This window comes from Mus musculus, chromosome 6 (assembly GCF_000001635.26).
Source record: "Mus musculus strain C57BL/6J chromosome 6, GRCm38.p6 C57BL/6J".
In the NCBI taxonomy this organism is placed as follows: Eukaryota; Metazoa; Chordata; class Mammalia; order Rodentia; family Muridae; genus Mus; species Mus musculus.
This window is the reverse complement of record NC_000072.6, coordinates 112,933,447-112,948,607: the sequence shown is the minus strand read 5'-3', so window position 1 is coordinate 112,948,607 and position 15,161 is coordinate 112,933,447. Positions and strand designations below refer to the sequence as shown.

Below are 15,161 nucleotides of genomic sequence, written 5' to 3'. Positions count from 1 at the left end.
CTTTCTGTGTCCAGAGCTATAATAAGCCTATGATTCACCAGGTGAACTGCTCAGGCAGCTGCTGTGCATTCCCCAACTGAGCCCTTGGTGCTCACCCACTGATCACTAGGCGGGAGGACCCTGTCTCACTTTACCTACCTCTCCAGACCCGTTCTAGCTGCATACTCTCTTGGGGAGCCCTTAGAGGCTGGTACGGATAACCTGTTCATTTCTAAACCCAAGCCAAATCACATGTTGGGCCATTCCAGAAGGACAAGTGGAAGGTGGTACCTAGTTTGAGAAAGTTATGGAAGTCTCTTTCAGTGAACTCTTGGGGGACAAGACACTCTCATGACAGTTTATTATCAGGCATCCTATGGTACTTGATGCCAGTTTGACCTACCACACTGAACTATTTGAAATGCCAATGAAATTAGGACTCTCTAATGAAATGCTGGAGACTCCTACTGAGTCTTTACTACTGGTGGGTTTTGTTGTCTGGGTTGGAATGCTGGCACCCTGGTAAGTCATTTTCCACTTATATATAATGTAGCCCCTAGGATGCTGGGGTTACCATAGTTGCTACTATTTATAGGGAGCTTACTGTGTACCTAGGTACTGAGCCAAACTGTTTCTGTTCATACTCCATCTCCCAAAAGCTCTTTACATTTGAATCCCCCCGCTCTGTAATATTTTCAATTCTTAGCACTTGTCATTTTTACCCATTCTATCATTCAGCGTGTAGTTAAATTCTGTTGTACTGTCATATGGTGCTTCTTGCCTTTATAACGCCAGTGGGCCCTTTAGTAAGCTTTTTGTATGTATTTGTTGAAATTGTCCATTAAAGAGTCTCCAAAGAGAGCTTATTTTACTGGTAAAGGAACTAAGACGAGGGAGTCAGAATGGCGCTGTCCCACCTTCTCTGAGCCTGAAGGCAGCCCTGTCTGCCAGATCTCTCTGCAAAGCTGAAACCTCTGGCACTGTCCCTGTTATCAAGTAATTCTTTCAAAAATAGTGGCCTCTCCTGCATGCATCAGACTCTGCCAGAGTCTCAGGCAGAGTGACAACTCGTCATATAGTTGCTAGTTTGAGCACGACGCAAAGAAAAGAATCTTTCTGTGTTTGTTAGAAAATCTCCAGCCTAACTACTACTAGCTCGAGTTTGCAGGAGCCTCCCAGGCCTTCCCAACCTGATTTCCCCCTCCTGCCGCCTTCCCTTTTGTGAGCGTTTCTTCCCCTTTTTGCTTGCAGCTAGTTCAGCTCTCCTGTAGGCTACAATGTGTCAGTTGTTATAAAATCCGGGAGGCGGAGTCTAGTGACGAGGGCGGTGGGGGAGAGCTCAGCCAGCCCTGCAGGGTGAGCAGTCCAGCCCTGGGTCCAGCGGAGCTAAAACGCTACAGCCGGGAAAACTTCCACCTCCCTCTCCTGGTTTTGATCCTCACCGTCCAGCAGACCCGAGGCGCCGATCGACCGGAGGGAGGATGAGAGATGACCGGTCCTTTGGCAACCTGACCATTTCCTTAGCAGAGCCTTCCAAAGCGAACCGGAGACTGGCCACACGACCCAGGAGGCGCCGCGCCTCTTGTGGATGTGTGTGTATGAGTGAGCAAGCGGGTGTGTGTGTGTGAGTGAGGGTGTGTGTGTGTATGCGTGTGTGTGTGTGTGTGCGCGCGTGTGTGTATGCGCGCGCTTGTGGTGTGGATGGGTGTGTGCACAGCACAATTGCGTGGAAGCGTGTCTGGGTGAGCGTGTGTGTGCACTCGTGAATGTGTTTGTGTGTGTGTGTGTACGTGTGTGTGTGTGTTTGTGTGTGCTCTTGGCTGCTATTATTATTATTTTGGAAGAAAAATCCTGGAAATCTGGGGCAGGTTATGGTACTCCCAGGGTGACTTCTTTTGCAAGAGGAGCTGACCAGAGCAAGCCACTAGAGCCATTTCCCTGCCAGCAGAGAGCATTTTCCTCCCAGAAGAAGGATTTCAACCCCGGGGCTCTGTAGCCAAGTAAAAGAGATTAGCCCTTGAAACCTGTGAAATCGACCATTGCTGTGTGATTACCCAGGCTTGGGAGAGGACTTGGAGAGAGAAGGAGAAATAGATCAAACAGCCTGTCAGTTCTCTTTGCCACGTCGGAAGATGTCATCTCAAACTAAGTTCAAGAAAGACAAAGAGATCATTGCTGAATATGAAGCCCAAATAAAAGGTGAGTGGTGGGGCCGAGGGACTTTGCCTTCTCTCCGTCCCCTTGTCTCTCCCTCTGCTGTCTCTTCCTTCGCCTCCCTGCCTTCTTGAGAAGTTGCTATGCAGCAATAATCTTATTGTAAGGAGGAAGGACCGGGTGCTGGCTGCACAAGTCCAGACTGGCTCCCACTGCAGATAGTGCCTGGGCTGGGAGCGTGAATTACAGAAAGGGCAGAAATCTCTGCATTGCAGGTGTGTGAGGAAGGGACTTTAGGAGTGTCGCCGGTACTCCATCATCTTGGCAGTGATATGTCACTCTAAGGCCATTTTGACAGTCAAGGCCTCCTCCCCCTCACTCCCATCGAGAAAGCCCTTTGCTATTTATGTATATATTTTTTGATCTGCTCTCCCCATCCCTTCTTTTGGCTTTTGTGGGTGGTTGTTTTTGCCTCTGCTGCCTTCTCTGGGCTGAAATTCAAATGCATGAGTATGGGCTGCGGGGGGTGGGGGTGGGGTGGGGGGGTGGGGGGGGTGCATCGCATCCTTAAGTAGCCCTTCTTTGTCAGCATTTCTTGCCTGGTCTGAGTTGCCATGGATTAACTGTTATGGGACATATTGATCCAGACTAATGCAGGCATTTAAGCATAAAGAGAGAGTTCTGTGCCGAAAATGTATTATCTTCCAGCGTGCAGCCTGGTCCTTCTGTACACCGGTGTTTCGGGTCATCAGCTTTGGTTAAAAGCCAACACCTCAGTGTACGATTTGGACTGGTAGGTGCCGCTTGGCTCCCGTGGTTCTGGGAAAGTCTGCCTGCTAGGAGAGTGAGATGCCCTTTGGGTGCTGGTTCCAGCTTTGGTAGCATAGAACCCATACTTCTTGCAGAAGCTGCTCCCTAAATCCTTGCTAGCTGAGAGGAAGAGAAGGGCCCCAGTTGCACAGCTAAAAGAAGGCAAGCAGCCTCTGCCCTCGAGCCAGACGGTGGGCTTCCTGCACCCTCGGGCTGTCTAAGCACAGCTTCAGCAAGGAGAGCTGAAGGTTCCCTGCCCTGCTTCTCCTTTGCGGAGCCTGTGGGGGAGAGAAGCAGCTGGGGCTCTGAGCACCCATTTTCTTTCCAGTCCTTGGTTCTCCTTGCTGCGACGCAGGGCGTGTTGTGGTCTCACACGGAGTGGGCACACTGCATCTTCAGTGGGTGTGGAGAGGCCTGGTTTGGAGGCTGTTGAGCAGGGTGCTGCTTTGAGGTTCTGGTGACCAGAGGATGCCACGCCTGTTTCTGTGCTGCCTGAGGGCTCCACACCGCAGGAAATCAGTAGCCTCAGGCTGTCTGTCTGTCCTGTCTGTGTTGCTTTCAACCTTCTGATTTGGGGGGGGGAAGCTTTGGAGAACAGGCATGGGGTGGGGGTAGGGGCTTTGTGTTTTCCTTGTCTTTGGTTGTGGGCCCAGCCAGGATGTTAACCGTCCCTGGGTAGATCCCAGGGATTAAAGAAGAGAGATCTCTCCTATTCCCTGGGCCTCCTCCTTAGTTTTCAGCTCAGTGTCAGAAACAGTGACTTAAATGTATCAGCCTTGCTGTCAATTGAGAAACAAGCCCTTTAGCTGTCAGAGACTGGGATTCATCCTGCCGGTCAGAACAAAAACCAATTTTCAATTTTGTATATTTACTTTTTAGGGAGTGAATTTACACACACACACACACACACACACACACACACACACATATTCTCAAAACATATATATATATATATAACACATATTACATATGTGTTTGTATGTGTGTGTGTGTTGAGATTATCTTGACTACTTTAAAAAAATTGATATTCCCATAAAAAAATGTTCTGACAGACAAGAGAATGAGATATTGGGACAGTGTGTGTGTCTTGGTAAGAACTCTGCTTATCTCCTCTTTAAAAGGCTTGCACCAGGCAGCCAACCTTCCCTTAGGCCCCACAAAGCATCACTTTTCCTTTCATCTCTCACCTTTAACTTAACGACTGACTAGCACGTACAAGGCGGCAATGGCAAGGGATTTATTTCTTCAGGAAATTCGCCCAAAAGATTTGGTCTCTTCTAGCTTCTGGATGTCTTTACACTCTGGTTGAGTTTGTTTGTTTGTTTGTTTGTTTATTTATTTATTTATTTTCACTTGCAGTAGGCATCCATAAAGGAGATCACAGGACTGTTGCACCCAAGGCCCTTTGAAATCTCTCCTCCCAAAGTGTTATTTGTTGGCCTGGCCTGGCATGTAGCTCAGTGGTAGAGCACTTGCCTGGCGTGCTCCAGGCCCTGGCTTCCATCCACAGCCTTGCCTGTTAATTACTCTGGTAAGGATTGATGTATCCAGGCACCTCCTGTTTCTGGGACTCTGTTCTTGGCCCACATGGTGTACAAAAGGCTTACTATGAGCCCAGGTTCAGAGATAAGGAACTGAGGCCTGGCAGTGTTCAATGACTTACCCAAGGTCGCAAGGCCGGTATCTTCCCAGGCCTGGTGTCCCCGGTACATTGTCTGGCTGACACAGCCCCTTGAAGGATTGATGTCAGTAGCAGATGGCAGTGTTGTGCCGGGCTCTGGTGGCCTCTTGATGGCGTCCCATTGTTCCTTTCTTACTTTCTTCCCTCGGCCTTTGTGGCTTGTCTCTGAGGAATGTTTGATCCATGAGCAAAAATAATGCTTTGTGCCAGTTACCATCTTCCTGGCGTTTGGCCAGGTTGGTGCAAACAGTCTACTTCATCAGACAGATCTCATAGAGGGAAACTTCTGATTTTTTTGAAATGATGTTGAGTTTACCTGACTTAACAAAGGATGGATACTTTCGAATAGCATTTCCACTGTAGACATGCTTACAGTCAAGCCTTCTCCTGCCTCCTAGATCCCTGCATCTGACTGTCTACCTGTGCTCCAGGGATGGAAGCCTCAGCATCCTCTTGGCTAACAGACTATGTTTCACTAGCTGTGGCTCATGGATTTTTTTTTTTCTTAGACGGTATCACCTAATGGTTCTATAGGTTTTTCTTCTTGGAGACTTCTTAGAATAGGACAGACACGTCTCTGTGACTGCCCACTCCTTGGGGGTTGGGAGCCTCCCGTTGTGCCCCTGACTGTACTTCACCTTAGTTGCGTCGGTAACAAGAGCCACCACTGTTTGCTATCTTCATTGTTTCACTTGTGTATTTGGGAGCTGTATGTGTGAGGGTCTCACGGAGCCCAGGATAGCCTTGTACTGCCTTGCCAAGGGTGAATTTGAACTCCTGACCCTCTTGCCTGCACCCACCTCCTGAGTACTGGGTTTACAGCAAAACCATGCTGGGGATTGAACCCAGGGCTTCCTGCATGGTAAGTGATCCACTCTACCAACCAGTGAAGCTACAGCCCAGTCCTTCCTTCACCTTAGCCCTGCCACTTCCTGGATTGCAAATCCCAGTGTGTTGGGTGTTTGTAGGATAGAAGGAAGATGATTCGTGGCAGATGGTACACCTTACTGACAGCAGTAGAAGGGGTAGTGACAGTTATGATAGACCTGAGGGCACACATCCTGTCCAAATGCACAGTCATACCTGAGTGCAAGTATTTGTTGCCACTTCTAAGCCTGGCCACGTTTTCAATCTTCCCGCAGGTGCCAGAAACTTGCAAGGGAGCTTCGTGTTTTTAAAGAGGTTTTCCAAAAGGATGCCCCAAAGATTTCACTCTCCATACTTTGTCAATATGGTGGAAGAAAAATAACAGCTGTCCCCCTTTTATGCTGCCTATAATACTTCTACCCGTATACCCCAGGAGTTACCTTAGCCCTTGGCTCTGTTCACTGCTTATGCCACGCATGTCCGCTGTGCATCTCTGATCTCCCAGGCTAGGGGTCGGGATGGATTTGAGCTGGCTCATTCTCAGTTCCCTGACACGGGCTCCAAACAGACATCACTTCCTATCTTAGGTGCTCCTAAGTGTCCCTTTACAATCTGTTCAAGAACCTTGCTTGAGAGTGACATGACAGTCTCTAGCCAGAAACTGGCAGGCTGTCACCCATTCCCATTTTGAAAATCAGAACATTTGCCAGTCTCCAGTTTCTTGGCATCCCCACTGTCCTCCACAGTACCCTCGGAGATCACTGATAGCATTTGGGGATCTTATCTGCTGAGTTCTCTGAGCTCTAAGTGCTCTCGCTGCCGGACATAATGGTCACGTTCATTCACCGTGTTCCTGTTTCCATTTCAGCCCAACAGAGAATTGAAACAGGAGTGTGGTGATTGACTTTAGGAACATTCATATTTATCGCAGACCAACTTTTTAATAGTAAAAGTGAAAAAAACAAAAACAAAAAATGGGTGTCTTAGTCGAAGTTTTACTGCTGTGAACAGACACCATGACCAAGGCAAGTCTTATAAAGGACAACATTTAATTGGGGCTGGCTTACAGGTTCAGAGGTTCAGTCCATTATCATCAAGGCAAAAGCATGGCAGCATCCAGCCAGGCATGGTGCAGGCAGAGCTGAGAGTTCTACATCTTCATCTGAAGGCTGTTAGTAGAAGATTGACTTCTAGACAACTAGGGTAACGTTCTCAAAGCCCACGCCCACAGTGACACACCTACTCCAACAAGGCCACACCTAATAGTGCCACTCCCTGGCCCAAGCATATACAAACCATCACAATGGGGGAAAGAAGAATTAGCATGCAGGTATGGAGAATAAGCATTCAGAAATATACATTACTCGGTTGTTCACATACTCATTCAACCAACATCGGCATCGACCTTGTCCTCAAGCCTTGTGTGGCGTTTCGTGAGAGATAAAAAAGTATAGGATACCTTATTTACCTTCTAAGACCTCCCTTAGAAAATGACAGTCACATAAAAAAGAGATTAAGAAAACCCACAATACAACTTTGCAACTGTCAGAATGAGCTCAAGTCTTGCAGAGGGCTTCTTCCATGTGCCGTGGAGAGCCTCCTTAGGTTCTCCAAGCATTTCAACAGGATAAAAGAAGGGAAGCATGCTGGATGAGGAGAACTGTCTGGAGTGGTGGGGGCTGTGGCCAACAGGGCAGCTTTAGAGGCACAAGTGCTGTCATTGCCTGGCTGGGATGTGAGCCCTGGGCGGGCAATTCTCCCACTGTTGGGAGAAAGGCTGAACTGAAACAAAATCTCTTGGTTGTTTAAATGATGGCCCAACTTTTAAAAATTCTACCCTCTCTAACCAAACACGTGGGTGAAATAGGGCCGAGGCAGCCCATTTGGCCACCAGCTCACAACCCGTGACCTTTACGTTGAAGTCTGTACAAATCCTGGGAGTGGAGCCTCAGCCACCTTCTTTAACTTTGACATTTTTTCTAAGAAAGACCTGCTGCCTTACCGCTATAGTAGAAGTCTCCTCTTCCCCCTGCCCAAATGCTCCACACACCTCCTCTACCACCAACTGTTCCCTGTCCATGCCTTTGCTCTCCTTCCAATGTCTCTCCAATCTGTTTGTTCAACCGCCATTTACCCTTCAAAGGCTGCCCGGATGGTTTTCCTCTTCACATGATGCTTGGCAGAACGAACAGTTCCTTCCCTCTGCCTCTCTACCCTAAACATGACTACTCTTCATCAAAATCTAGAGATCAGACCCTCATCCATGAACTCCCAAGGGCGAAACAGCACAGAGCCATCTGTGTTTCTTCGGGCTGAGAGTGGTTGAAAAGTGCCACCTCCCTTAGCCTGGAGCAAGACGCACGGGCTGCATGGCTTTTACCACTTTCTCCCAGTTCAGGAGGCTGGAAATTCCAAGATCAAGGTGCCAGCAAATTAAGTTTCTGGTGAGAGACCGCTTCCTGACTTGTAGACAGCTCCATCCTATTGTCTGCTCATCTGGCTTTTCTTCAGAGCATGCTCACAGAGATCAAGTATGCAACATCTAGAGCAACCCACAGGCCTATACCTCATCTCTCAGTACCATTATATTGTGGGTGGGGTGGGCTCACATATGCGTTTTGGAGGATACAAACACTTGGTCAAGAATATCATACTTCCTGTTCTATCGAGAGGAGGTGCTTTACTGGGCAAAGAAATCCTCTTGGTTTGCTGCACTTCCTGCTTTGTCTCCAGTGTCTGTTGGCAGAGATTTGGTAAGGGATGTGTTGGGAGCTAGTAGTTCTTGCCTAAGTCTTGATGGGGTGTGGCTTTCCTTCCAGCCGCCCCATCAATAGATCTAAGGATCCAATTGTTCATTTCTTGAGGGTTTTTTCTCTTCCATTAATTCCTTTAGTCATCCACTGGGTAGGTACTGTTACTGGCCATGCTTTGGTCTATATAGCTTTAGTTTGTGGAGGAAGGCAATTGCATCTTCCTCTTGTTTTGTGACCCCTCTACCTCTTCAAGAGACCCACCAGTTCTCTAGTTGAAGAGATGAAGTTTAGAGAAATAAAATCAATTGCATCGGACTCCTCAGGGAACCCTGGCAAAGCTAGGTTCAAAAAAGAATCCACTTTCCAATTTCCACTGGCAGGGGAAGATAAGATGCTGATGGGGGCAACATGGCTTGTTGGGTGAAAGAAAATAGTTGTGTGTTCCAATAGGTCTTGGAAATTCTAAGATAAACCAGAGGAAATTGGCTTGTTTCCCCTCAGGGCTCCTGACACCCTTGGCAGTGTTGGGGGTGAGCTTCAGAGTCTGGTTGGTCTCCCCAAACTTTGTCCTCCCTGAAAGCCTCTTTCCCTAACTGGTTTGGGAGATTCTTCCTTGGTTCATGGTTTGAAACATGTCAGCCTGTACAACTCATGAATTATCCGAGTCTTCTTGTTGTCTGTTACCCCATTCCCAGTGTCCTCCAGTGCTTTTCCCAGGAGGCAGCCTGAAGAGGGGCCGAGGGAAACAAATGCATGCCTGGCTCTGCTAAGTAGTGTCAGCGCGGTGCTTTGTGGTCACTTGCAACACGTGAGCTTTGGCATTTTCAACTGCAGAGTGCTCAGCTACTGATTGAAATGGCAATTTGGAAGCAGCTGTGTCCTGATCAGCACGTGCTGCCTGTAGTCTGTGTGTGGGTGTGTTTGTCTGTGTGTGACAGTGCAGTGTGTATGACGGCAAGGGATGCTCCGGGTGCCTTGAATGGATTTTGTACTGCCCCTGGAATTCTGTGGTCTGTGCTCAGTGACAACGGTGCAGATAAAAACTGGGGAGCCCATGACTCCCGCAGCTCTGAAAAAGTCAACCTTGGCCACAACTCAGAGTACCCTCTCGTTTCTTTCTTCTGTCCCTTGGTTTCTATGTCATGTCTCTGTTTTGCTGGATGGTGACAGAGATACATCTGGGCCAATCTGGGGCCTCTCTACTGATTTCTCTAGGATCATGGCCCAAGATCCAGAGCGATGTGGACCATAGGTTATAATGTACTGTCAGTCCAAGTTTGTCAACTACAGAGCTAGGATGTCATCTCACTGAGTCTTATTGAAGCATGCTAGTAATCATTCTTTGTCCTTTGGATGCCTCTTTCCTCATTTCTTGTATGTAATATGTAGAGATGGAGGGGCATCATGTCATTCACATGCATACGGAGTCTGGGCAATTATCCTTGGTCCATCTTGGGTGTCCCTGTGAGCCTCGAACTCTACTCCAACAAAGGTTCTGTCTCTTTTCAGCTCACATGAATCTGTTTGCTAACTACTATACCTTTCTTCCCTTGTGGTGGGTGGAACAGAGAACAAAACTTTTTCTTATAGATCCATGACTTCTACATTCACATTATTTTACCAACTCTCATCTCTGGCATAGGAAGTGTTTATCTGCATACTTGTACATGCATGTCTATATGCATGGGTGTAGATGGCATAAAAGGAGAGGGAAGGTAATAATATCCTCACGCTGAGAGCTCAGGCTGTCTTTTTAAAAGGTGTGTGTGTGTGTGTGTGTGTGTGTGTGTGTATCTGCATGTGTGAGTGAAGGTGCCTAAGGACTCCAGAAGAGGGCATCAGATCCCCTGCAGTTTGAGTTATAGGCAGCTGTGAGCCTCCTGATATTAGTGTTGGGAACTACTTGGCTCCTGTGCAAGAGTAATTGCTCTTAACCTCTTAGTCTTGAGGCCATGTACGTTCACTTTTCTTGGAGTTTTGTTTGTTTTATTTTAAGCAGGGACTCATGTATTCCAGGCCTTGTCGAACCCAGGGCCTTTTGTATGGTAGGCAAACACTGTACTAACTTAGCCACATCTCTGGCCAATCCACATCCCTTCTCTTCTTCCCAAGGTCTAAACATTTGAAAGACCAAAGACCAGAATTGACTCTTTCTCCATATTATCCCTGAGCCAATAGAAAATGCAATGTGCTCTGTATTGAAAAGGGACAGGAGTGTCCTTAGGAAATGTGTAGGAAACCTTACCTTTGACTATTTCTGCATGTGGAGACTTTCTTTCCTTCTTCATCTGTATGGCCAAAGTATGACATTGATCAGCTCTTGGTGGGATCGATGTGACCTTGGTCTTTCTTGGTTGAGAGAATGTAGTTGCATAATGTGAACTCTGCCTGCTAAATAGCAGTGACCAACCTGCCCCAATTTGTGACAACCAAGCATTTCTTCAGATACTACCAAATGACTCCCAGGAGGCAGACTCGTCCACATTGACAGCCATAATTCTAATTGGTCTCCCTCTATTCTTTTGTCCTCATGGCCTGTCCCCCAACCCCAGGGCATCTAGCAGATGTCCTTACAGTGAAGTCTGATATTCTCTGTTTAAAGTCCCTCCGGAGTGTCTGCTGGAGTCTCTCATCAAGAGCCCTAGACTGGATTTACAAAGCCATGGTCTTCCCTCGCCTGTCTTCTCTCTCCAGTCTTTACTTCCTGGTCTGTTGATCTCTGCTGACTTGTCAGCATCTCCAATTTCCCCCCTTTCCAATGCTCTACTGAATAGCCACTTGCTTGGCTCTTTGGTACTCAACTTAACTCTCTGGCTACCTGATACCTCCAAGAGCCGTACAGTAGCCCTTCATCTGTCAACTGACCGGAGTTCTCTAGAACTCGGGCTACCTGGTGATTTCCCTCCTGTGTTTATCTATTCTCTTCTCTAGAGCTAACACTCCAAGAAAAATTCTGAAGGCTGCCTGTAGTGGCTCACACTTGTATTTCCAGCTTCAAAAGCCTGAGTCAGGGGGATGGCAAATTGGAGGCAAGACAAAACAAAAAAATCAGAACTTCTGTGTCTCTTGTTTGAGTTTTTCTGGCATGCAGAGCTTCTCCTGGTGTCTAATGGGTGCCCACAGTAGGCGAACTTCTCGGGTGCTCACAGTAGGCGAGCTTGTTTGAATGTGATGGACTTGGTGATTGCACAGATGTTGTCCCCAGAATAAAACAGATCCAGGCTTCCATCAGCATAACTGAGAAAGGATGAAGGGTCTGGAGATGGGACTCTTGCATCCATGGTGGTTACTGCTAGGATTGTTGCAGGAACCGAATTCAGTCTATTAGCTGACTTCCTAATACATGTGGGATGGGAAGATGGAAAGTGTCCCTCAAGCCCCTTTTCCACACTCATAGTTTTCTAGGAAGATGGTTATAAAAATGGACTAAGCAGTGATATAGACTGTGATAAGAGTGTTGGGGCCTTGTACTGTGGAAATTCAGGTAAAAAGTTGAGTTGTTGCCTTGGAGAACTGGAGAACTTATTATAGGAGCAAGATGTTTTTGGGTAGGTTTTTTGAAGGGTCATAGAAACTCTCTGGATAGTGGAAAGCATTTCATTAAAAAGAATAAAATGGACACAAGGCTTAGAGGTCACCAAGGGGCCTGGTACTTGGGAAACACTGAACCGTTTGACATGTGGAAACGGAAATCTATGCTGGAGAGACTGACGCCCTTTTCAACCAGCAGGTCCCATGAGTCTTTGACCATGGACAGGGTGCGATGAAAGATGGGCTCAGCTCGTTTTCCTTAGCGTGGAAACACATATCTATGTTGTAGCGTTTGTCAGAATTTTCTTAGTATAAAATTTTTATTTGAAAATTATAAGTTACATGTATGTATGTATCTATCTATCTATGTATGAATGAATGAATGTATGTATATATGTGCCATGTGTGCAAGTGGAGGTCAGAGCACGAGAGTGAGTCCATTCTCTCCTTCCATTGTGTGGGTTCTTGGTGGCAAGCACCTTTACCTGCTGAGGTGTGTCTCGGACCCTGACTGCTCCTACTTAAAATGGCTGGTTTACCATTGCATCATACGGGCAGAAGACATTTTATCGACCTGTTTGTCAGTGGACACTGGAGTTGTTCTGTGTTTTGGATACTCTAAATAATGCTGATACAAACAAACTGACCACAAAAGTCACAATTTTTAAAGTAAGTTCATTTTTGACTATGCATGTTTTACACATTCATTGTTTCAAAAGCTTTGGAAATAAAAATATAGAGAGAAGGAGAAAAGTCTAGAAGCCACTCTTGAGGTAACTGCTGCAAGCACTCAGTGCACTTCTTTCCAGACCCCACATGCCTGTCCTCTACGAAATCTGTTTTATATCTGTATGTAGCCAAAAGAGAGATCACAGCTCAGGGATACAGGCCTAGGGCTTAACACAGAGCAGGGCTTAACAGTACCCAGTCGCCCAGGGCCCTGTATGTTCGAAGAGACTGTTGAAGGATTGTGGTGCATGGCTTGTCTTGACCATTTCTGATCCAGCTCTTTGCAGATTTTAAAAACAAAATGTATATAACTGAGGGTTCTCATTAAGAACTGCTTCCACCTAATAGGGTTGCAGACCCCTTTAGCTCATTGGGTACTTTCTCTAGCTCCTCCATTGGGGGCCCTGTGATCCATCCAATAGCTGACTGTGAGCATCCACTTCGGTGTTTGCTAGGCCCCGGCATAGCCTCACAAGAGACAGCTATATCAGGGTCCTTTCAGCAAAATCTTGCTGGTGTATGCAATGGTATCAGCGTTTGGAAGCTGATTATGGGATGGATCCCTGGGTATGGCAGTCTCTAGATGGTCCATCCTTTCATCTCAGCTCCAAACTTTGTCTCTGTAACTCCTTCCACAGGTGTTTTGTTCCCAATTCTAAGAAGGCGCAAAGTGTCCACACTCTAACCAGTACTCCTGGAGCTTGTGTTTCTAGCTGCATGTGTATCAGAAGATGACCTAGTCAGCCATCATTGCGAAGAGAGGCCCCTTGGTCTTGCAAACTTTATATGCCTCAGTACGGGGCAATGCCAGGGCCAAGAAATGGGAGTGGGTGGGTAGGGGAGTTGGGGGTGGGAGGGTCTGGGGGACTTTTGGGATAGCATTTGAAATGTAAATGAAGAAAGTACCTAATTAAAAAATTATAAAAAAACAAAAACAAACAAACAAACAAACAAGAACTGCTTCCAAACCCACAACCATTCCCGACCCTTTCACTTTGAAGGTCCTCCTTCCTAGTTCCTGTTCCTCTCATCCCCCTCCTGGTCCCCAGTAGACAACTCCTTGTAGGTAAGTTTGTGTGGGCATTTCCTTGATTAATGGTTGATGTGGTTGGTGGTCTTGGGAGACAAAAGAAAGCAAGCTGGCAAGACAGTGAGCAGCCCTCCTCCACCGCATGCCTCTGCCTTAGTCTCTGGCTTCAGGTTCCTGTCTTTAGTTCCTACTAGGATGGAGTCTAAGCTATAAACTGAAATGAATCCTTTCGTTCACAAGTTGCTTTTGGTCATGATGTTTATCACAGCAAGAGAAAGCAATAAGAGGTTGCAACCTAGTATCCTCTTCCTCCCCACTGTTGATGGCAGTATTTCCAGTCTATGGTTTATTGCAAACCAGTTCATTTTCCAGCCATCTGTCTAATTCAAAAAGCCTAGATTTTTTTTTCCAGGTGGTCAGATTCTCACATGGATATGAGCATAGCAGGATACAATAGCTCCTAAGGTGGAAAACTCCCTCTATAGCATAGAGTGGCTTCAAAGGAATGAGAGAGAGAGAGACAGAGAGAGAGACAGAGAGAGAGACAGAGAGAGAGAGACAGAGAGAGAGACAGAGAGATAGAGACAGAGAGACAGAGACAGAGAGAGAGAGAGAGAAAGAGAGAGAGAGAACTTTAGTTTCTCTTGGGGACAGGTAACTGTAGGTGTCATTTCTAGGACTGAGTTTCTAATGATGAGTGGCACTTAGCTGGATGACATGGCTGCTCTTGAACCCTCGTGTCATCGGGACATTTTCAGGTAGGAGTTAGTGTTATGGCTTGAATGTGTCAAGTACCCCCAACAGGCCATGTCTACAAGCTTGCTTGGTCCCTACTTGGAGACGCTGTTTTGAAGACTGTGGAGCCTTGCAGAAGGTCAGGTCCAGTTGGTGGAAGCAGTTGCTAGGGGCAGACCTTTGAAGGTTAGGTCTGCCTCTGGTACAGGCTACTCTGTCTGCTTCCTGTCTACCATGAGAATAACTGCCACCCACATTCTTGCTGGCCTGTCTTCCTGGCTACGATGGACTGAAATCTCTCAGTCAAAACGAACCCTCTTTCTATCAGGGTTAGGTGTTTTGGTCAGAGGTGCAGCCATTAATACTGTTGGCCAACTGCATTGTCTTTGCTTTGATGAGTGGGTTTTAAAAAGAAACGGCTTGTTTGTTTGTTTGTTTGTTTGTTTATTTAATGCGAGTACATGGTCACTCTCTTCAGACACACCAGAAGAGGGCATTGAATCCCATTACAGATGGTTGTGAGCCACCAAGTGATTGCTGGGAGTTGAACGCAGGACCTCTGGAAGAGCAATTGAACTTGGCTTCTTTAGACAGGATGTTTCAGCTTTCTCATGATGTGTTTCCTTGGGGGAAACTGAGGCAGGAAACAGTCCCGGGCCCCAAGTATCTGATAAAGGGTTGCTTGTTCGCCCTCACCATCCTTGAACTCTCACGTGGCCTTTGCTCCTTACCCTGCTCTGGGGTTCTGCCCTTGCCTGGCCCCTAGTTCAGGCCTTACGCTGAGCATCTCTGTGTCTTTGGCTCCTACTTGGCATACTATCACCACTCAAACTCTGCTTCATAAGTGGCGGAGATCTGAGTACTGAGTACTGAGACACAGAACTGTGCTACT

At 47.0% G+C, this 15,161-nt stretch overlaps 1 protein-coding gene across 6 annotated transcripts in view; it reads left to right on the top strand.

Annotated features, from left to right (window-relative positions):
* The first annotated feature begins 1,102 nt into the window (after positions 1-1,102).
* The window catches only part of Srgap3 (SLIT-ROBO Rho GTPase activating protein 3), a 229,535-nt gene continuing 215,476 nt past the window's right edge, over positions 1,103-15,161 (top strand). For 5 of the 6 annotated variants that reach the window (XM_006506145.2, XM_030255398.1, XM_006506146.2 and 2 more), the window contains exon 1: positions 1,103-2,178. In XM_006506145.2, coding sequence (XP_006506208.1) covers positions 2,112-2,178 — 67 coding nt within the window. In that variant the 5' untranslated portion in view covers positions 1,103-2,111. The remainder of the gene's footprint in view (positions 2,179-15,161) is intronic. The other variant, NM_080448.4, reaches the window with a different exon arrangement.